This window comes from Amblyraja radiata, chromosome 1, assembly GCF_010909765.2.
Source record: "Amblyraja radiata isolate CabotCenter1 chromosome 1, sAmbRad1.1.pri, whole genome shotgun sequence".
In the NCBI taxonomy this organism is placed as follows: domain Eukaryota; kingdom Metazoa; phylum Chordata; class Chondrichthyes; order Rajiformes; family Rajidae; genus Amblyraja; species Amblyraja radiata.
Window position 1 is genome coordinate 78,953,917 of NC_045956.1, and position 24,351 is coordinate 78,978,267.

General features: G+C 43.1%; 1 protein-coding gene across 1 annotated transcript in view; it reads right to left on the bottom strand.

The window, feature by feature from the left end:
* Window positions 1–24,351, bottom strand: part of LOC116979671 — a 121,728-nt gene that overhangs the window by 20,311 nt on the left and 77,066 nt on the right. The window contains exons 5-8 of the mRNA XM_033031389.1: window positions 17,848–18,025; window positions 9,094–9,197; window positions 8,653–8,704; window positions 1,995–2,008 (exon numbers count right to left, since the gene is read on the bottom strand). Of these exons, the coding sequence (XP_032887280.1) occupies window positions 1,995–2,008; window positions 8,653–8,704; window positions 9,094–9,197; window positions 17,848–18,025 (348 nt within the window). The remainder of the gene's footprint in view (window positions 1–1,994; window positions 2,009–8,652; window positions 8,705–9,093; window positions 9,198–17,847; window positions 18,026–24,351) is intronic.

The following is a 24,351-nucleotide window of genomic DNA, read 5'->3' on the forward strand; positions in this document are numbered from 1 at the left end:
ACGGAGACATTTTTACATATTCCTGTAGAGTTTTTCCTCCTCCCCATTTTGTTTTGAAAATTAGAAAATTTGGTTATTAATTTCTCCACTTCTTTAGTAAATTTTTTTTTTTAAATCAAGCTGCTGCATGAGTCATAGTGCCATCTCACAGATGTCCAATCTCAATGGATTTAATTTACATATGATATGATATCACAATGGGGCAGGTGTGGGAGATTGGAGGGGGGGGGGGGAAGGGTGGTGGAGGGGTGAGGAGAGGGGTGGGGAGGAGAGCGGGGTGGGGAGGGAGGGAGGGGGGAGGGAGGGAGGGAGGAGTTCACGTGGTCTGGTGTGCCCAATCAAATAAGATCAAATAGAGCAAGTTGTCCCACCCCCTCCCTATCTACCACCCCCCTCTCCACCCCCTCCCTCTTCACCCCCTACACTCCCCCTTCCCCTCCACCTCTACCCCTCCTATACTCCCCCCTCTCCACCCTCCCCCCTCCATCCCCTCCTCTTCTCCCCCCATCCACCTCTCCCCTTCCTCTTCTCCCCCCTCCACCTCTTCTCCAACCTCCTCCTCCTCTTCTCCCCCTCCTCTTCTCTCCCCTTCACACCCCCTCCTCTTCTCCCCCCCTCCAACTCTCCCTTCTCTATCCCTCCCCTCTCCTCCCTCCCCCTCACTCACCCCCTCCTCCCTTTCCCCCTCCCTCCCCCTCCCTCCCCCTCTACTCTCTCTCTCCCCTCTAATTACTCTCTCTCCCCTCTAATCTCTCTCTCCCTCCCTCCCTCCCTTCCTTCCACCCCTTACCTTTCCCCCACTCCCCCCTTCTTTCTCGCTCCCTTCTCTCACTCCCCTTCTCCCTCTCTCCCTTCTCCCGCTCCCCGTTCCCTCTATCCCCCTTCTCTCTCTTCCCCTCCTGTCTCTCCCCCTCCAATCTCTCTCCACCTCTCCCCTCCCCATCTCCCCCCTCTCCTCCCCCCCCTCTCCATCTCCCTCTCTGCTCCTCCCTCCCTTCCTCCCTCCCTCCCCTCTCTCCGCACGCACCCATCTCCCCTCATTCTTCCCTCCTCCAACCACCGCGCGTTGTGGGGAACAGACCCAGCGGGTCTGCACTTGGTCTAATTATACTTAAAATTATTTGATTCTAGTTAAACAGTTTTATGTATAGCTTATTATTGGATCCATTTAAAAAAACAGTTTAAAGGCCTTTGAGCTGAGTCCCAGACGCCAGCTAGAAACCACATTGCCTTGCAGGATGACTCTCAGTTTCAGAGCATCAGTCGGGCCTGCCCTCCACCCCGAAACAGATTGACACAGGCAGTTGAGTAGGTACCTTGGGCTACGAGATAAGGCAGAGGGAGGGATTCAAGAACGTCTGCTAATTGCATCACAGCAACCGAATCAAACTTCAGAAACCAAGAATAAATTGAGAAAGGAAGGTAACAACACAGTCATGTTCATGCTACATGTCATATGTTCAGTGGCAGTGATCATCCTGTGTGGGGGAGGGGGTGAGAACAAAGAGGAACCATCAGGACCATATAGAATAATTTTAAAACTTTGAATGAATGAATGAATTATACTTTATTGTCACATGTGACAAGTCACAGTGATATTCTTTGTTTTGCACATTCGAGGTATGCAAAGAGTTGCCACATAAAGGGCGCTGACAAAGGTAAGAAGTATCCCGTGCCAGGTCGGGTGCCCTATACATAGTGACTCTTTGCATACGTGCATTGTATGCAAAACAAAGAATTTCACTGTTCCAAGTACATGTGACAATAAAATGTGATCAACTGATCTAGATTTTAATGAATGGTTCAAATTGGCAGGTTCTAATATGTTCTATTTGTTTTAGAACCTCTATATATCAAGAAAAATATTGAAGATTACCCACTGAAATCATCATCCATCACGGATGGAAAATCATACTCTGAATATACATTTTGAAAGATTGTCAAAATGACATGAATAAAGCCGATATTCTCTGGGATTGGAAATGTTCTCTTACCTTTAGAAATTTATCTGAGAAATAAAAATAAAAACTGGTGTTAGGATTGTATTATTCATGTATCTTTCTTAGCACGATAAAAATATCTTCAAGTATCTAGGAATAGTACCATATTCTTCATGACTATTCTTTGACAATACCTGTGTGCGAAATGTACTTTTATGTAAAATCTTCGAACTGCTCACCTGGCCATTGTACACAGGAACAACAATCCAGCAAGAAGATTATTAGGAGTTTGTTGCAAGATCTCTGGCATTTAGTGTTTCCACAGGTGAACCCTTGGCATTATTCTTGGCTTGGCTGGAGTGGGAGCCATTAAAATGTAAAAGTCAGGACTTGCTAATGTCTTTCAGGACTAATGAAATTTCAATGGAGTTACGTATTCATTGCCAATGAACATAGACGCGTAGTGCAGAACAGGGAAAGAGCGCTGTTATTCAAAATAGTTCTGGCTGCACGCTGACTAATTGGTGTGAGTCTGCTGCTTAAAACATTGGGCTTATTCTCATATCTTGTCAGTGAGCAACAGAGACAATGAATGGAAAAATTATTAACAGCTGACTAAACCTTACTTCCAGCCATGCTAAGGTTTGGGCATTACCCTTGATAAAAGCTCAGCACAAAGTCCCATCAAATTGCTGCAATGCCTGAAATCAGTCAGTTTGGTAGACGGTAGGAAACCAAGTAGGAAGCTCCAAAGGATTTGATGATCCAAGGTGATGGAAGCGCACAAAAGGATCTTTATGCTGTTTTGGAGACAGTCAGCACCTTTTATGTGCCTGCACTCTGAGATGCGTTGCCCCACCATATCCAGACTTGGTGAGCATGGGCCTGGGTGACTGGGGACACCAATACAGGCAGGGGAACTAGGTCAGGAATATCCAGCTCTTCATCTCCCTTGTCTCCTTGCTATCCTGCAGTTAGACTTGTTTTTCACTAAATTTTTAGTTTTAGCTTACATTTAGTTTATTTTTTATGAGATGTTGCACTGTGGAATAATAAATTCTCTAGTGAACCCAGTAAGCTTAAATGGATCATGGGATCATGATAACTTTCAAAGGGAATGTGAGTAACAGATCCTGATGTGATTAAAAGGGGCGGCATGGTGGCGCAGTGGTAGAGTTGCTGCCTTATAGGACAAGAGACCTGGGTTCGATCCTGACTATGGGTGCTGTCTGTATGGAGTTTGTACATTCTCCTTTTGATCACATGGGTTTTCTCCAGTTTCCTCCCACACACCAAAGACATACAGGTTTTTAGGTAAATTGGCTTTGATAAAATTGCAAATTATCCCTCGTGTGTTGGATAGTGCTAATGCGTAAATGCAGTACAGAAAGCCACAGATCCTTCTTCCCTGTGGCTATAAAACTGTACAATTCCTCCCCTTTCTGTCATGGATTAGACTGACTCCCCTCCTCCCCTCCCCCCGCCTCCCCCCGCCTCCCCCTCCCCCACACACACCCCAATCTTTGCACACCCCCAATCCATTCCACTCGTCACTTTAGTTTCATGTTTCACGTATCTTGTGTTTTATGACTGTTGGCATATCAATTTCCCTCCTGGGATAAATAAAGTTCTATCCTATCATTTCGTATCATATGGGTTGACCGCTGAACAGTGGGACTCGGTAGGCTGAAGGGCCTGTTTCTGTGCTGTATCTTTAAACTAGACTAAACCTCTAAACTAAACTAAGAGCAGAACTGGAGTGTGGTGACTGGAAGGAAGAGTGGAAACAGGGGCTCGGGAGAGTGGAGAACAGCATGGGAATAGAGTGTGGGAACCATTCAGTGGAAGTAAATTCAATAACTGAAACCTCTGTAAATGGAAAGGAGCAGGGGAACTGGGGTCACAGCGAGTCAGATACTGAATGGTTGGTTGACGGATTACCGGTGTTTTATATTTCTGGGCACGGTTTACAGAGCTGACGAGCTGTGCTCCCGGGGCACCTGAGGCGGGAGGTTGCAAGAGCTGATTGGGCAGGATGGCAAGTGAAGTGAAACGTCTTGCTCTTTCTCTTTCCTTAAATGGAGTTGGTTTGTGTATCAGGTGAAAATCAATCAGTTCTAGATTTAACCCTCAAATGAGGGTCCCTGCAGGCAAGCATGTCAAGCTTGCACCTTAAAATTCCTTGAGTTTCAGCATTTGGAGTCTAAGAGGAAATCTTTCTCCGTCTTCCTACCATCTTCTCAAATAATGTTGTGCATTGTGGGGTTCTTTATACCAAACCTGTCACGATAAGACTTCAACTTCTTCCAAATGGAAAATTACCATACACACGCCTTCCACCTTAGTTTTGAAATTTTTTGGAATTTTATAACTTTATGTTTACCAGTTGATCATGTACCTGGAATGTTAAAGGTGTCTTTTGCAGCCTTTGATAGCTTTACAGTTCTGTCAACAGCCGGGCCTGAGGAAAACAAGACATCCTCGGTGACTGAAGTTGCTCTGTTGCCTTCTTTGTCATTAGCTTTTCACTCAAGCCTATTTTGCTTGGAGAGTGATATACATAAATAAAGCGTGTTGTTTATAACCAAAACCTGTCAGAAATAGGCTAAGTGGTGGGCAGCAGACAGCTGGTACTAAAATGAGCCAAATAAATGTGGATAAGCTGTAGATTTTGTGCAAAGGCCAAACAAGGATCACAGAGGTGTATTTCCTGAAGGGAGTTTGACTGTAAACTGTGTTTGGGAAAAAAAGACATAATGTATTTGTCAAATGGCTTCTGCCAATTGTAAAATGGCAGAAAGTAAATGATTAATCTAGGGCAGCACAGTGGCGCAGCGATTAGAGTTGCTGATTTACAGTGCCTGAAACCCGAGTTTGATCCTGACTATGGGGTTTCTACATTCCCCCTGTGACAGCGGGGATTTACTCTGGTTGCTCTGGTCTCCTCCCACATTCCAAAGACGTGCAGGTTTGTAGGTTAATTGGATTCTGTACATTGTCCCTGGATGTAGGTTAATTGGATTTTGTAATTTGTCCGTGATGTGTAGTATAGAACTAGTGTGCGGGTGATTGCTGGTCATCGCAGACTCATTGGTCCGAAGGGCCTGTTTCCACTTTGTAACTCTTAACAAAACTAAATATGTTTTTTTTTTTTTTTTAAATTTTTTTTTTAATTTTATTTTTTTGTTTTGTTTATTTTATTAGAAGTTAATACAGTACAAAACAGTACAGTGGAACCTAATTTTAGGTGCCAACTATGTCATACCGTAATCTATTCTGTGTACAACCTCTAGTTTTATGTTTTGAGAAGGAAGTAAGCGAGACAAGAAAAAGAAAACAATAGAAAGGGGAAAAAGAGGAAAAATAGATGGTAGAGAGTAGAAAAACGTGAAGTGTGTATATATAAAAAAAAGAAAAAGTGGAAAGTAGAAATAGGAGAGAAGGCCCCTTAAAAGAGAAATTTTCAAATCTTTATTCGGAGATGTAGATCTATCCACGGCATGAACTGAAATCAGCAATCCTTACGGTACCGCCGCATCACATGATTCCAAAAAGTCGATGAAAGGAGACCAACTCCTTAAGAATTGGTCATATTTATCTATTAGTCGGAGTCTCATTTCTTCAAGGCGTGCTATGTCCATCATATTCCTAATCCACATTTTAACAGTTGGTATGGTTGTATTTTTCCAAAATTTAAGTATCAATTTCTTTCCAATTATTAACCCATAATTAAAAAAAAGTTTTGGTCTTTATTTAAATTGATATCTTCTACTATTATTCCAAATATAATCCATTCCAATTTAGGTTCTATTCTGGACTTGAAAAGCTTTGTAAATATATCAAATATATCGCTCCAAAATGTATTCAACTTTGTACATCCTACAAATGAATGTGTTATATTAGCGTTTTGAAACAAACATTTATCGCATCTGGGAGAGACGTTTTGATAAAATTTATTCAACCTCGTTTTTGAATAATATAGTCTATGTAATAATTTGAATTGAATTAAATTATGTCTTGCATTAATAGAACAATTATGTGTGTTCATCAGATACTTTTCCCATCTATCCTTCAAGATCTTTATCATTAGCTCATGTTCCCAATCTTCTCTTAGTGCTTCTGTTGAGGGTAATTCTCTATTTAATATATTATTATAAAAGTATGATATTAGTTTTTGTGAATCTATAGTTGTGAAAATATAGTTTGAAATCTATGTGTATATTTCTTCATAAAGTCACATATCTGTATATATTTAAAATATTGATTATCCTTCAGTTTAAATTTTAATTTTAAATGTTGAAATGATAACAGTTTGCCCAATTCATACATATCCCCTACTTTCCTAATCCCCAGTCTATCCCATTGTTGATATGTTTTGTCGATGAGAGATGGTTTGAATGCGGGGTTGTTCAATATTTCTCCTCTTTCTCCATTCTTATCCACTCTAACTGCTGAGTGGAACTATCCAACCAGTACATTATGTTCTTAATATGCACTGCCCAGTAGTAATACATAAAGTTAGGTAATGATAAACCCCCAACTTCTTTAGGTTTACACAAATGCTTTCGTTGAATTCTGTGTGCTCTGTAATCCCATATAAAATTAGTGATAGTAGAATCTAGTTTTTTGAAAAAGTATTTTGGAATATATATTGGGATCGCTTGAAACAAATATATTAATTGTGGTAAGAAGTTCATTTTTATAGCGTTAATTCTACCTATCAATGAGAGCGGGAGCGTTTTCCAAAATGTAATCATATCATTCAGTTTATTTAATAGTGGCATAAAATTAACACTAAATAATGATTTATGTCTTCTCGTAATTTGAATACCCAGATTCTTGAATTTTTCTGTTGCAATTTTGAAGGGAAATTTTGGTAAGTGTCTCGAATCCTGTGGTTTTAAAGACATAATTTCGCTTTGATTCCAATTTATTCTATATCCTGAAAAAGAGCCGAATTCCTCAATTAGTGTTAATAAGGTGGGTATACTCGTTTGTGTATTAGTAATATATAAAAGGATATCATCAGCGTATAATGAAATTTTATTCTTTGAGTCCTTAGTGTTATATCCGTGAATATTCGGGTGATTTCTAATAATTTTGGCCAGCGGTTCTATCATAAGGGCAAATAGCAATGGTGATAAGGCACAACCTTGCCTATTACCCCTTGATAAGTAAAATTTTGGAGATAGCATATTGTTAGTTAATATTCTTGCCGTAGGTCTATCGTAAAGTAGTTTAACCCATCTAATAAAATTCTCTCCCGTATTAAATTTTTGGAGTACCTTGTATAAATACTGCCATTCTACCTGATCAAATGCCTTCTCTGCATCCAGCGTAACAACTGAAATATCTTCATTGTCCTCATTGTGAGAGTACATTATATTGAAATGATTGTCTTTTGGGTATAAATCCCGTTTGATCCGTATTTATTAAATTGTTAATATAATTATTTAGTCTTCTAGCTAGAATCTTTGCTAAAATTTTCTGATCCGTATTTAGAAGTGAAATAGCTCTTTAGATTCTGGAGTAGTTCCTGAGGATTGGCGGGTAGCAAACGTAACCCCACTTTTTAAGAAGGGAGGGAGAGAGAAAACGGGGAATTACAGACCAGTTAGTCTAACATTGGTAGTGGGGAAACTGCTAGAGTCAGTTATTAAAGATGGGATAGCAGCACATTTGGAAAGTGGTGAAATCATTGGACAAAGTCAGCATGGATTTACAAAAGGTAAATCATGTCTGACGAATCTTATAGAATTTTTCAAGGATGTAACTAGTAGCGTGGATAGGGGAGAACCAGTGGATGTGGTGTATCTGGACTTCCAGGAGGCTTTCGACAAGGTCCCACATAAGTGATTAGTATACAAACTTAAAGCACACGGCATTGGGGGTTCAGTATTGATGTGGATAGAGAACTGGCTGGCAAACAGGAAGCAAAGAGTAGGAGTAAACGGGTCCTTTTCACAATGGCACGCAGTGACTAGTGGGGTACCGCAAGGCTCAGTGCTGGGACCCCAGCTATTTACAATATATATTAATGATCTGGATGAGGGAATTGAAGGCAATATCTCAGTGTCATCCGCAATCAAGTTTGCGGATGACACTAAGCTGGGGGGCAGTGTTAGCTGTGAGGAGGATGCTAGGAGACTGCAAGGTGACTTGGATAGGCTGGGTGAGTGGGCAAATGTTTGGCAGATGCAGTATAATCTTGGTACAATTGACTCCTGAAATCTTTTATAAAATTCATTACTAAAACCATCTGGTCCTGGGGTCTTCCCATTTTTCAGTGAGTTTATTATTTGTTTTATTTCTTCACTAGTAATCCATGCTCCTAATTGCTCTTGTTCTAAACTATCCAATTTTGGGAGATTGCAATTATCTAAAAAATTTGTAATTTTACTAACATCTGTATTTATTTTAGATGTATATAAATTATGATAAAATTGGGCAAACCTCTTATTAATATCCTTTGGCAGTGTTAGAAACTAAATATGTTAAGAATCAGGTTATGACCATTGGTGTTATGCCTGAAATCAAGCAGCTTGACAGAAAGTGGGAAGTCATTATGTAGGAAGCTCACTGATAGCTGACAACAACTGGAAAAGGAAATTGATGAACCAAAGTGAGGAGAGACTGCAGATCATTGAGTTTGGTATAGAGAGAGAACTGAAGGCCAATGATTAATACATTTGTAAATAAAAAAGTGTTTCACCTTCAGCAACAAGCCCAACTTGACTGTCACAACTATTCTTGTCCCTTTGCATCTTTAAAACAAAACATGTAAATCAAAACATTGCCGAGCGTAATCTGGCTAGTATGGGTATTTTCATGATTTAAAACTACTCTGGTTTAAAACTACACAATCAAATTGCGGTTCTCTTCATTATTTCAAATCCTTCTGCAGATTTCCTGATGAAGACTAAACTTACATTGGACTCAATGTTCAAATATCAACAAGATAAACTGCAAAATTAATTTGTCTCCCGCTTTGAATTGGCAATAATAAATCTGCTTGGATTTTACTCATTACTTGGGACGATATTTAAGTATGACTTCTTCAGTTTGAGTATTCTAATTTTTAATAATTTATCATTTGATTCGACGACAATAGAGATAATAAGACAGGCAAGCACTGGTTACACTGGTTACTTACGTTTCTCCCCCTGCCCTGTTTATAGGTTGCCTGGGGCCTCGGTAATGTGGGTAGACTGTCTTTTGAGTAAAATGGAAGCGGTTTCATTGGTGAACATCGCTTATCTGTAAATAACCAACATACTCCACTTATTTTTACCTTACTTTTCTGCAAGATCATAATTTAAAAATTGTTTTGATTAGCATTTTTTTCTGCAGTATCAAATTCATTTCGACTCAGTATAGATTGCACGTGTTAATTTTCGAGTGCAGCCACATATATTGGGAGATGGGTTGAGCATATACAGGTGCGAGCTACTATTGAATGGCTCATAATGTCCTCGTATCAGACGTGCATCTAATGAGCAACAGTGGAACAATGTTCATTTTCTCCCTTACCAACATAAAATGGAACTACAAGATGCAAACCATCACTTTTACTTTACTTGAGAGATACATTGTGGAAACAAGTCATTCGCTCCATTCTGTACATGAGCACTATCCTACACACTAGGGAGAATTTAAATTTTTTACCAAAGCCAATTAACCTACAAACCAGTTTGTGCTTGGAGTGTGGGAGGAATACAGAGCAACCGAAGAAAACCCTCAAAGTGACAGGGAGAGCGTACAAACTCTGTATAGGCAGTACCCGTAGTCAGGATTGAATCCGGGTCTCTGGTGCAGGAAGGTGCAACTCTACCACTGCATATTGTGTCCCCCATTGTTACAGTAAAACAATTTTGACCTTAAGCTTTCTATTTAAAGGGATACACTGTGATTTTTCTGTGATTTAATTTCATCTTTTCAAGACCATAGAGCATGTTTACATCAGCACGGTGCAAACCACCCCTTCCCCATTCTTTCTCCTGCAACCGTAAGAGATTCAACACCTGTCCCTACACTTCCTCACATCCATCTCGGTACCCCAGCAGCCCTTTCAGGTACACAAGCACCCCTTCAAAACTCACCCACTGCAATTGGTGTTTCCAACGTGGCCTCTTTACATTGATGAAACCAAACATAGACTAGGTCATCCTTTTGTCAAACGAGGATATTTTTATGAGGATGTTGACAGGACTGGAGGGTGTGAGCTACAGGAAGAGGTTGAGTAGGCTGGGTCACTATTGTTTGAAGTGCAAGTGGATGAGGGGTGGGTGATCTTATAGAGGTGTACAAAATCATGAGAAGAATAGATTGGGTAGATGCACAGAGTCTCTTACCCACAGTTGGGGAATCGAGGACCAGAGGACATAGGTGAAGGGGAAAAGATTTAGTAGGAATCTGAGGGGTAACCTTTACACACAAAGGACGACAGATGGCACAATGGGCTAAGTGTTCGGCTGGCAACCTGAAGGTGGCCGGTTCGAATCCTGCTTGGAGTGTGTACTGTCGTTGTGTCCTTGGGCAAGACACTTCACCTACCTTTGCCTGGGGCTAGAGACGGAAATTAGCTACTGATTGGCTACAATCTCGCATATTTACATGCAAATGTTCATTAATATGCACTGTCCCTATAAACAAATTATTTATTTTTATTTTTTTAAAGAGTGGTGGGTGTATGGAACAAGCTGCCAGAAGAGGTAGTTGAGGCTGGGACTATCCCATCATTTAAGAAACAGTTAGACAGGTTTGGAGGGATATGGATCAAGCGCAGGCAGATGGGACTAGTGCAGCTAGGACATGTTGGCCGGTGTGAGCAAGTTGGGCCAAAGGGCCCGTTTCCACACTGTATCACTCTATGACTTTATAACACTTGAGCTTGGTCCACCAAGGCCTGCTGGATCTCCTGGATGCTAACCGTTTTAACTCCCCTTTCCATTACCATACTAAACGTTCTGTCCTAGACCTCTTCCATTGCCAGAGTGAGGCCACATGTAAATTGGAGGAACAGCACCTCATATTCTGCTTGGGTAGCTTGTAACCGAATTGTATGACTGCTGACTTCTCCAATTTTAACAAAATAACGCTCAACCCCCCCCCCCCCGCCCCCCTTTTCTTCACTATGCCCCATTTGGATTTTCTCCCTTTCCCTTGTCCCATTCCACCTATATTCCATCCAATGCCCAAACATTATTCACACCTTGCCATACAGACATGGGCTACTTTATTGGCTGAGAAGTTGTAAATGGAACCAAACATTGTGCAATCGTAACAAACATCCCTACATCTGACCTTGTGATGGAAGGAAGACCATTGAATAAGCAGTTTAAGATGGTTAAATCTCAGGCAGTGACCTGAGAAGCTCCTGCTGTGATGTCCTGGGCTTGGATGGCTGACCATCTTCCATTATGTAAAGTATGACTGACTTGTCCTTTTTTTGGCTCATCAGATGCCATTGTCATTATGGTGGTCACTACTGATCAGAAACTCAAGCGGATTGGGTAAATAAATTCCATGTCCATAAAAGCATTTCAGCAACTGGGTATTGTGGGGTGAGTAACTCACCTCCTGACACCCCAATGTTTCCCAACATCTACAAGGCACAAATCAGGGACAGGACAAAGCAGCCTGCTAGATTGGCACACCTTCAGCCAGCTAAACTCATGCTTCCTCCCCCATTGGCGTGCACTGACCATAGTGGAGACCTTTGGCTGCTCCAAGAGTACCTCCCAAACTGGCATCCTTCACCACCATTAAGGTCTTCAGATGCATTGGAACACCATCACCTGAAGAATTCCCTTTGGGGTGTATCCTCAGAAATGTATCTCCCATCTTTCATTCGGACCATGTTGAAAACATAGAGTTCCTGCCCTCAACACTGTAGGAGCATCCAAAGAACTGCAACAGTTCAAGATGCAACCCATGTTTTCAATGGCATTTAGGGATGGACAGTAAATGCTGGTCTTGGTACCAAAACCAAGGTGCCTAAAGTGTGTAAAGTAAACATGCAATCTGGTGTTTAGGTAATTGACCGCATTATTCCACATCCAGTTCATAAGTGAGCCAATGATGGACATCCCTAAAATGCTGGAGTAATGCAGCAGGTCAGGCAGCATCTCTGGAGAGAAGGAATGGGTGACTTTTTGGGTTGAGACCTTTCTTCAGAGTGAGCCGAATTGTCTTCCATCCAGAAAATCTACAAAGTGTTAATTCCCAGGATGGTGGTACTGTCATATGCTGAGAGAATGGAGCGGCTGGGCTTGTACATTCTGGAGTTTAGAAGGATGAGAGGATATCTCATTGAAACATATAAGATTGTTAAGGGTTTGGACACGCTAGAGGCAGGAAACATGTTCCCAATGTTGGGGGAGTCCAGACCCAGGGGTCACAGTTTAAGAATAAGGAGTAAGCCATTTAGAACGGAGGCGAGGAAACATTTTTTCTCACAGAGAGTGGTGAGTCTGTGGAATTTTCTGCCTCAGAGGGCGGTGGAGGCATGTTCTCTGGATGCTTTCAAGAGGGAGCTAGATAGGGCTCTTAAAAATATTGGAATTAGGGGATATGGGTAGAAGGCAGGAACGGGGTACTGATTGGGGATGATCAGCTACACTTGCTGGCTCGAAGGGCCGAATGGCCTACTCCTGCACCTATTGTCTATTGTCTATTGTGTTGAAAGCAAGCTCTCAGGAAAGGTACTGTGAAAAAACACTATCCCACTAGTTGATCCACTATCCCACCAATTGATCCAGATATGGACAGTGAGTATTTATTGAGCTTTAATCATCCTCATTTGTTGCTGTGTTCTCACTTTGTGTTCAATGGCAAATTTCAAACAGCCCGGGGAAATCCATGGTTGATCTGTAAAACTTTAAATTGTGTTGAAATATTGCTATAATTGAACAATTAACACATATTAATGGGCAACCCACAAAGCATGCTTGAGTTAAACGAGTCATTTAATAAATTGGAATTGACTTCTCAATGATTGCTTATTTTTGTTGAAGTTAATTCTTCACAAAATAGCCAAATCTGGGTTTAAATCTCTCCATAAGCAGGTTAAAATGCCTCTTTTTCTCTCACACACTTGGGGGAAGACACTTGTATTGAACAATACATATGTTTAGTCACCAGAGGGCAACAGTGTCTAATTTTTCAAGTCATGAATCACCATTATTAAAACCAAAGGTCTTAGAGCAGAGCAAGATGGGTTACTCTCACGCAAACGTGTAGTACGCTCATGGGCGGATTCATGGGTGATTAAAGGAAGAGTTGAGGGGTGGGATAAGACCTAGTGTGTGTGAAGTTGCGGGGAGGTTTACAATGTTTCTTATTTAATGTCCCTTGTCTAGTCTGAAATAAAGTTCATCATTGGATCAGAAGAAATATAATTGTGTGTTTTATATGATTACTAGACCAAGTGCAGACCCGTTGGGTCTGTTTCCCCAACGGCGTTTGTGGGGGGGGGGGGGCTGCGGCATCATACTCACATTAACCACGCCCCAAACACACAGGTGGGGGGAGGGGAGGTGAGAAGAGGGGAGGGAGGGGAGAGGAGGAGGAGGAAACGGGACAGATTTGGGAGGGAAAGGAGAGCGGGGTAGGAGGTGAGAGAGAGACGTGGGAGAGAGACGTGGGGGAGGGGGGGATGGGGAGGGGGGGGGAGGATGGAGGGAGGGGGAGTGGGGTGGGGGGAGAGAGGGGAAGGAGTGGGGAGAGAGGAGGGGGAAGGGGGGAGAGAAGAGGATGAGTGGGGAGGTAGGAGGAGAGGGGTAGGGGGAGTGATGGAAGAGGGACAGAGGGGTAGGGGGAAGGGGGCGGGGGGAGAGAGGGAAGGGGGTGGGATAGAGAGGGAAGGGGGGTGGGGGAGAGAGGGAAGGGGGGTGGGGGAGGGATGAGGAGAGGGAGATGGGGAGAGGAGTGGGGAGGGAGGGAGGGAGGGGTAGAGGGGTAGCGGTAGTGGTGGAAGAGGGACGGGGGAGTGGTGGAAGAGGAACAGAGGGGTAGGGGAAGGGGTGGGGGAGAGAGGGGAAGGCAAGGGAAGAGAGAGGGGTGGTGGAGGAAGAGGGGTGGGGTAAGGGGAGAGAAGTGGAAGAGTGGGGAGGGAGGGGTAGGGGGAGTGGTGGAAGAGGGACAGAGCGGTATGGGGGAAGGGGGCAGGGGGAGAGGGAAGGGGGGTGGGAGAGAGGGGGATGGGTGGGAGAGGGAGAGGGGTGGTGAGAGGGAAACATAGAAATTAAATGCAGGAGTAGGCCATTCGGCCCTACGAGCCTGCACCACCGTTCAATATGATCAGGGCTGATCATCCAACTCAGTATCCGGTTTCTGCCTTCTCTCCATACCCCCTGATCCCTTTAGCCACAAGGGCCAGATCTAACTCCCTCTTAAATATAGCCAATTAACTGGCCTCAACTTCCTTCTGTGCCAGTGAATTCCAGAGATTCACCACTCTCTGTGTGAAAAATGTTTTTCTCATCTCGGTCCTAAAAGAGTTACCCCTTATCCTTGAACTGTGACCCCTTGTTCTGGACTTCCCCAACATCTGGAACAATCTTCCTGCATCTAGCCTGTCCAACCCCTTAAGAATTTTGTAAGTTTCTATAAGATACCCCCTCAATCTTCTAAAATCTAGCGAGTACAAGCCGAGTCTATCCAGTCTTTCTTCATATGAAAGTCCTGACATCTCAGGAATCAGTCTGGTGAACCTTCTCTGTACTCCCTCTGTGGCAACAATGTTTTTGAGCATTGAGCATTGTGACATCACACAATGGATCGTTCACCAAGGGCTGGGGCTGATTCTATGGGTGAGAAGCTAGTATTTTTTGAAATATTGGGGGGGGGGGGGGCTGTGGCATCACACTCACATTAACCACCCCCCAAACACACAGGTGCGGGGAGGGGGGTGAGAAGAGGGGAGGGAGGGGAGAGGAGGTGGAGGAAACGGGACAGATTTGGGAGAGAAAGGAGAGCGGGGTAGGGTGTGAGAGAGGGGGATGGGGAGAGAGATGTGGGGGAGGGGGGATGGGGAGGGAGGGGAAGAGGGAGGGAGGGAGGGGGAGAGGGGTGGGGGAGAGAGGGGAAAGAGTGGGGAGGGAGTGTGGAGGGGGTGGGGGGAGAGATGTGGAAGAGTGGGGAGGGAGGAGGAGAGGGGTAGGGGGATTGATGGAAGACGGACAGAGGGATAGGGGGAAGGGGGCGGGGGGAGAGTATCCTGTATCCTGTACCTGCCTTCTCTCCATACCCCCTGATCCCTTTAGCCACAAGGGCCACATCTAACTCCCTCTTAAGTTCCGATTGGACATGTGTGAACATTGGGCATTGTGACATCACACAATGGAACGTTCACCAGGGGCTGGGGCTCCTGCAAAGGCATATGTAAATGAATCCATTCCGATTGGACATCTGTGAGCATTGGGCATTGTGACATCACACGATGGAACGTTCACCATTGGCTGGGGCTCCTGCAAAGGCATATGTAAATGAATCCATTCCGATTGGACATCTGTGAGCATTGGGCATTGTGACATCACACGATGGAACGTTCACCAGGGGCTGGTGCTGCTTCTATGGGTGAGAAGCCAGTTTATTTTTGAAATATTGGGGGGGGGGGGAGTAGGGAGTATTTGATTAAAAACGTGTACTTAAACACGACGAAATGTAATGAGGAGCGGATACTTAGAAAGAAAAGTGAAATCTCTACCGAAATGGAAAAGATGTCGGCGATTCTGCGTCTGGTTTCGGAGCTGCAGTGAATCAAAGGAAGAAAGGCAGTCGACAGCCGTCCATGTAAATGGATCTATTCCGATTGGACATCTGCGAGCATTGGGCATTGTGAATTGACATCTGCGAGCATTGGGCATTGTGACATCACACGATGGAAACGAATCAAAAGGCAGAAAGGCAGCCGGACGGACCGCAGGTGACAGGCACAGACTTTTATATAATAGATAGATATACATTTATATCACATTCATGTATGTGTGTTTATAAACATTTTATTCTTTAACAAGAATTAACAGAATTATGAACTAACAGAATTATGAATCTAACCCTATATCACACACAAAATCTTCCCCCGCAATGTCAATTACCCTGCGAGTCGGGTCGGGTCAGGTAGGTTCCAGTTACTACAAAATCAACTCAAACACTGCTTGTGAGCCATTTAAAAAGAAATGATTTAAAAAACATTAAAAAAGACAATTACCAGAGTCAAATTTTATTCTTGACAAGAAGTATGAACTGACAGAATTATGAATCTAACCCTATATCACACACACAAACTGTTGCCCCGCAACATTGATTACACTGCGAGTCGGGTCGGGTCAGGTAGGCTCCGGTTACTAAAATGGGCGGGGAAAAATGCCCAGGATCCCCTCCGTAGCGTACTACACGTCAGCCCATTGTATTTCGCAGGAGTGGCTTATCTTGCTCTGCTCTAAGATCTTTGATTAAAACCATTGATGAGATGCTGAAACATGGTAATGTGCCATGCCCAGAATCCATGCTCTTTGATATACTCTCCACCTTCTCTCTGCTTTAGATTCATTTATTTCTCCATGTTTCATGAAGGAGGCATGGAAGCGCAGTGATAGAGTTGCTGCCTTATAGTGCCAGGGACCTGGGTTCCATCCTGAGTACATTTGATGTCTGTGTGGAATTTGTACGTTCTCCCCGTGATCGTGTATGTTTTCCCCAGTTTCTCCGGTTTCCACCCACACTCCAAAGACATACAGGTTTGTAGTTTAGTTAGCTTTGGTAAAGATTGTAAATTGTCCGTAGTGTGTAGGATAGCGGGAGTGTACGGGGGTCGATGGTTGGTGTGGACCAAAAGGCCTGTTTCCATGCTGTATCTCTAAACTAAACTAAAACTAAAGCATGTTCATATTTTCGCAGAAAAGTGCTGCTCTCCCCCGATTTAGCCACAAGCTTTGCAAGTGGTGCAACCGCCACATTATTTTTGAGGGAGCAATCAGTCTACTCTCCTTTGGAAAACTTCAGAGATAATCACATCCATGTCTACAAACAAAGGAAAATGATGGCAATGAAAAGCCCAATAGGTTGGGATTGATACCGACTGTACATCCAATCCCTGTTGAGTATCCTCCTCATCTGCAATAAGTTAGAGAAAAGTAACAAAGAAAACTAAAATCAATGGTCAATAAAAGGATAAAGGCACAATTCGATTCCAAATCATTTAGGTGATCAAATCCAGTGGAGGAAGAAATATGTAAATTGTATTATTTGTCTCCAATATTTATTATTAAGATGTGACCATTGGATACAATAGAAGCAAGCTTAGAAGATTTAATTTACTTGTTCTAATCTGGAAGTTGATTGTACCCCATATTCTTTGTCTCCCTGACCTCAACTCAGCCATCTAAACTCAAACAATGCTTCACAGCTTGGACGCAAACTGCTGGAGTAACTTAGTGGGTCAGGCAGCATCTCTGGAGGGCATGGATAGTTGACCTTTTGGGTCAGGAACCTTCATCAGTTTCTTCTTTTGAAGAAGTGTCCTGACCCTAAAGTTCACCTATCCATGTAATCCAGAGATGCTGCCTGACCCACTGGGTTATTCCAATGCTTTGTTTCCTGTAGTGTGTACCACCATCTGCAGTTCCTTGTTTCTGCACTTTGGACCTTGGGTACTTCTGCTCTCTCTGGCTCAATATTGCACTATGTCATGTATTTATGTGCTAAATTGCTCACAATTTCACACCAAAACAAAATGCCTGTGTCTAGTCTCGTATCAACCATTTCTGCATGCAAAAATGGCAGTGACTTGTACATTGGATGGTAATTCAGCAGAAACAATGATTTCTTCAGTATGCTGTTAGCTCAAGCAGCTTAGCAATCAGCAATTGAAAGAACCAACCCTTGAATGGTTCTGTACAGTTACCTGCATAAACTGATGTCATGTTTATTGGCTTAGCTGGACAAATGTTCATATGCTGTAAATCCTCAAGACTTGGAGAAATTTCATATTCGTAATTGTAGTTAGGTTGCTCATTTTCATCTTCATTTGGCAGGTCATATTCAGATTCGCCATCAGCCATCATCCTCACATCAGTGACTTTCTGCAACAATGTAGCATTAATGTAGTAATCAGTAAGAGAAGAGGTCTTTCATGTATTAGTTTATAACACTGCTTGTACATTTGCTGATCTCTATAATTCATGCTAACGTGAAAACTGAGAAGAATTTCTGCTTACATGTAATGCAGCTTATTACATTAGTGTGAACGGATTTAACTAGCATTTGTGGTGTTTGGTCTTAAGTTTTTCCATGTCGCTATCTGTTGCAAATGCAAGAATATGCCAATGGAATCAAACACCACATATTAGAAACAAATATTCCAATCGTGTGCAATTTTTCTCCCACAGAGGCAGTGCACAGTATAACAGATTTGCAATTCTAAGATAGTTTTAAGAAGTACCAGACCAAGTGCAGATTCTGCTCCCCCAATGTACCTGTTCCCTACCTGTAGCCCCCACGGGTGGTGTGGTCCTCCAACTCAAGCCGTTCCCGAACGTAAGATTCCAGCACTCCCCTGCCTCCCTCAGCAGTGGGCTTTAAAAAAATTGCAATTGCACTTGCCCTGCGTGTAACAATAGCAATTCACCCTCCCCCTTCAGTTCAGAGTGTTCCTGTGTTGCAACATTGTATCGAAGAGTGTTGGAAGCTGGTAGGAATGATTTTAACAGTAAAAATCTTGTGAAAGTTGGCATGTTTAAAGCTTTAATCGCAAATACCATGAAATATAGGATGAAATCTTCAGTGAAGCTGATCATTGCTAGCCAAGCCATTGTGAAGTCATCAGTTGAAGCTGGTCTTTTTAAATTCAGTCATTTGATTTTTTTAATTTTAATCAGTAATGTCGTTAAATAAAGCATAGAATGTTCAGTGAAGGTGACTAGAGGGGAAAATGTGAATCAGAATATGTAAAAATCTTGTGAAAGTTGGCATTTTTAAAACCTTAATCGTGAATAACGTCAAATATAGGATGAAACCCTCAGTGAAGCTGATCACTGCTAGCAGAGCCATTGTGACGTCATCAGTTGAAGCTGGTAATTTTAAATTCAAATTCTTTTGATTTTTAAAAAACTTTTAATCAGTAATAGGTCGAGAATAAATTGAGAAATAAAGCATCAAATATTCAGTGAAGATACTCTCTGCCTAGATGGGAAAATGTCAATTGAAATATGTAAAAATGTAAAGACAACCACATGTAAAGACAACCACATATATACACATATACACACACATATCCACAGACATATACACACATACAAGATCAGACCTTTAATAAGTATATGATGATAATAACTTATTTAAAAAAACATTAATTTAAGAGCCTGGAAGTGACTATAAGTAATATTATCACATGGACACAATAGTCTCATCTCAATTCCTTTCCCAGATATTGTTGAGATGTTAGGACAGATGTGATCCAGAACACCTGGAGAATTATGCACCATTTATTTAAGCATCTACGTGATTACTACAGTAAGTCATTTCCAGTCTGGTATATTTCCTTCCTCCTCATAACAGAGATATGCTGAACTGATGTGATCTCAAGTGATGAAACAGTTTCAGATGCAGGTGGTTGGAGGTACACAAAGTGTAAAATAACTTCAACATTACATTACTTCGGTGCACAAATGCAATTAATTGTCAGCAATTTGAAGGGACTTTTCCCTTGGAAGACTGCCATTTCCTGTATAGGGTTCCTTTGCTTGTTTTGCTTTTTAAACAATAACATGGAAACAATTTAAAGGAAGGGGCATTTAAATACAAAGTGACATATTACTGATCACAATTCTTGATGTGTCCAGCTACATTTTCATTCCATTGAGTATGAATGGATGTTTTGCCTCACCCCCAAGAATTAATTCATTCTATTGTGTGCTCTTCTTTTGCAAAAGCTTAAAGCAAATTTAATTTTCTCTTTGGCAAATAGGAATCCCCTTTCCCAAAACAAGTGGTTGAAAGCTGATATGAGGTGAAATCAAAGAAATCCCACCATGTCCTCACTGGCTTTCACCAACAGTGTAGGGTTCCTTTGACCTTTTCTAAAAACATCACCATTGGATAGGCGAAAACAAATTGAGTTTGAAATGTTGCTTACAGAAAATCCATAACTGAATGGAATAAAAAATGCTGCAAAGGAATAGCAGGTAGATGACGAATTTCAACGCAAAATAATCTTCACTTTTCAAATGGGTTTTAAGACCTGCCGCAAAACTACATAGATTTTCAAAGTTCATAGATCTTCAAAGTTGCTTAGATTTTCTGATGAACACTTGTCCCAATTTCCTCTCCAAAAAAAAGGGCAGAAGTAAGGCATTTCACCAGAGTATTTCTACATCAATGTGTATTTCATGAGGAGCTGAGGAGACTTACAAAAATGCAGTGACTTAATAATACCTCTAATCACTAAATTTTCCAACGACTTCTCAATCAAGAGTTCAGAAAGAGCCAAGAGTGTTTCACTGTTATATGCACCAGGACCGGAATAATGAAAATCTTACCATATGTAGTTTTGCAGGACCATTAACAGGCAAACTCATAACAGTAGTGCAAGTCAAAGTATTTAGTGCAACTTTAGTAGTACAACATCCTTAGTAGTGCAGTGTTGAGGTTGGGTTGCGGTTAGGGTTATACAATAGATAATAGATAATAGACAATAGGTACAGGAGTAGGTCATTCAGCCCTTCAAGCCAGCACCACCATTCAATGTGATGGCTAATCATCCACAATCAGTACCCCGTTCCTGTCTTCTCCCCTTATCCCTTGACTCCCCTGTCTTTAAGAGCTCTATCTAACCTTCTCTTGAAAGCATCCAGAGCACCGGCCTCCAACGCCGTCTGAGGCAGAGAACTCCAGAGAATTCAAGAGCCTGATTGTTGATGGAAAGAAGCCCTTCTTGAACCTGGAGGAAACGTTTCTCAGACTCCTGACGCACACACTGTGTGATTGGCTCATGTACACCAATAGCAAGCTAACTAAGTAAATTGTAAAATAAAACATCATGAGTATTGGACATTCCTGGAAGAAGAGGCATGCTTCCATCATCATATTTAGCATTCTGTCCCATGGGATTTTAGGGCTGCTATGATGAGATTCTTCAGGTAAAACTCCTGATGTCTACAAAGAATTTGTGTACTCACTCTTTGGAGAAACCGTGCACTTTCCTGAGAATCAACAGGTTACTTGTAGTATCATCTACAGACTCACGAGATGTTTTTTTGGTTGAAGAACTGTTCTATTTAGGTGTGTTAGCCCAATTCCCAGCCAATGTGTGACTCCGGCCAAATTCAATATGAATGCATTTTGCCTTCAGAAATGACGTAACAAATCACTCAATTGTAAAAGGTGACCAGGGATGACAATGAATGACAGCCTTGTCAGTGATGCCACTTCCCAGGAAGGTGTTTAATGAAGTGGCACATAAAACACTTTAATATTGAAGCACATAGAATAAAAGAACAGTAGCAACCAGGCTGAGCACAAAGAAACCAAGAGTTGTTTGCCTGAATAGAGGGTAGTGTACGTTCTCTCTGTGACCGCATGGGTTTCCTCCAGATGTTCTGGTTTCTTCCCATAGCCCAAAGAAGTACAGGGTTATAGTTTAATAGGCCTTTTAAATTGCTCCTAATCTGTACAGAAAGTGGGATAACATAGAACTAATGCAAACATGTGATCGATTGTCAGAATGGTCTCAGTGGGCTGAAGGGCCTGTTTCCATACGGTATCTAAAGTAAATCACCAGTGGTTGCCATTAAGATAATCGCTTTTCACATTATATATACTGAAGACAGTCACGTGCCGTGAGTAATTACTCAGGGTATGCACTGGGCAGTCAGTTGCCCATTAAAAATCGTAAAAAAACGCGCATGCGCAGAATATCATAAAACCGCGCATGCGCAGATTGGTCCTGTAGGCAGTCAGTCGACTTTTAAAGAATCTTTAAAAAAACGCGCATGCGCAGATTGGTCTCATCTCCTGTGCATGCGCAGCACCTTGCATGCAGTCCACGGTGCAAAGGCAGGATTTCAGCTGCCTTTATTGCCCATTGTAAGTGAAGGCTTGAAGCAGCGTCCATAGTTACGTGTATTACGTGTACTGCAGATGAAAAGCTCAGGAGAATTATGCCTACCTATGATCGATTATTAAAATACTATCCTTTTAATTTTAAGGGGTTATAAAGGGGTTGGACATAAAGGGGTTGGACAGGCTAGATGCAGGAAGATTGTTCCCAATGTTGGGGAAGTCCAGAACAAGGGGTCACAGTTTAAAGATAAGGGGGAAATCTTTTAGGACCGAGATGAGAAAAACATTTTTCACACAGAGAGTGGTGAATCTCTGAAATTCTCTGCCACAGAAGGTAGTTGAGGCCAGTTCATTGGCTATATTTAAGAGGTAGTTAGATGTGGCAATTGTGGCTAAAGGGATCAGGGGGTATGGAGAGAAGGCAGTTAGAGGATACTGAGTTGGATGATCAGCCATGATCATATTGAATGACGGTGCAGGCTCGAAGGGCCGAATGGCCTACTCCTGCACCTATTTTCTATGTTTCTATAATAAATACTGATTTTAGTTAATGAATTGTAAATCTTTACTATTTATATTTAATAATTACCTTTTGATAATTTTAGTCAGGGTAGGCACTGCCCACCTTGTCTACCCTGATGGCACGTGCCTGACTGAAGACCTGAACTTGATTTTGCAGGGCACCATATCCAAATATGCAGACAAGGCAAAACCTGGAAGCATATTGGACCATAAGGAGAATAGTGATGGACCTTGGAATTTTGTTAGTGCCTGTAGTGCATTATGTGCAACTCCAGAGGTACACAAGTAAGTGAAAATGGCTTTTTAATCTCTTCCCTGAACGGGGAAGCAACCTTTTTCCTGTCGAGTCTCCGTTGTCATTGGGGCCTAACATCATGGAGCCGGCGTCCTCCAACCGGAATCGACCTAGAGCTCCAGTCGCAGAGCCTGCGGACTCACCATCGCAGAGCTGGCTGTCTTCGGAGCGCGGAGCGCTGTGGTGGCGCATGGCTGCGATCAGACTTCGGAGCTTTGGAGGATTCGGCTGCATGCCCTGTGGACGGTAACATGCAGGCCCTGTGGACAGGTCCCTGGTGGGAGACCACTTTTCGGAGCTCCCGCAATGGCAACTTCGCCAGCCCGAATCGAGGGGTTTAAATCGACCCGGAGTGGGGACTTACATCGCCCAGCGCAGCTTAAATAGCCGCGGGACTTACCATCGCCCGCCGGGGGCTCCATCATCAAGACCCTCGATCAGCTCGATGCAGCAGTTTGACTGCTTGACTGCGGGAGAAGAATAAAGAACAGAGAACAGGGAGGAGCTAAGACTTTTACCTTCCATCACAGTGAGGAGGTGTTTGGAGATTCACTGTGATGTATGTTTGTGTGGAATTGTGTTAATTGTGTATTTCGGGTGTTTTGCTGTTATAACTGCAGGAACAAAATTTCGTTTGAACCATGTATGTTTGAATGACAATAACTGGCATTCTATTCTATTCTATTTTACTTCAGAGTCACGTGAGTGACTACGTGAAGACCCCGCCAGCACGCATGCGCGACATAGCGTCTCACACAGTGCAACAGCGACGGGCGGGGGAAGTGCTCTCCCGCGGCAGAGTTTAAAACGGGACCTACAGGTACGTTAAGCTTATTCTGAGGTCGTTTATTTCCAACCCTTGCTGTGTTCTGTGTTTCAGCGAACATGGATAAGGGAAGAAAACTAAAGAAGGTCGCGCCCCGTACGACTGTGGTGGACCAGGAGGGTTCCAGCAGTGGGGGGCGACCGGCGGCACCTGGACCGCACTCACTGCAGTACATAGTCACCGACACAATCACTGCTCAGCCATGCCCAACTCCGCAAGCTGCTCAGCTCGAACCACCGCAGCGGGTTGGAGGCAAGGCGAAGCAGAAGTTGGTCCGGCCGATAGACTCGGCCGAGTCCGGTCAGGAAGACGCGCTGCCCGAGAGCGGCAAAGGTGACCGTTTATCCCGCATGGAGCGATTGATGGAGCAGATGCTCCAGCGAGACTTGCTCCGGGAGATGGAGCAAGCTCGCCATGGGAGTGCTCACACACCCACAACAGCACCGTATTCGGAGCTGTCCATCGCATCTCCCTCGACAGAGGGGAGCGTTGGGGGCCAGGGCCGGGCTGGCCTGGAAGAGGGGCTTGTGGCTGAAGATACCAGCAGTGTGCTGGGGGTGCAGGACCAGGAAGAGCTGCTGGGAGTGGTCAACAGGTTCGCAGTATCACCACGAGCGGGACATCCGTTGCAGTCGAAACTGGGGGCCAGTATAGACTACCTGTCCTTCCACCCGCTGCAGGAACAGATAGTCAATGAGACTATGGAC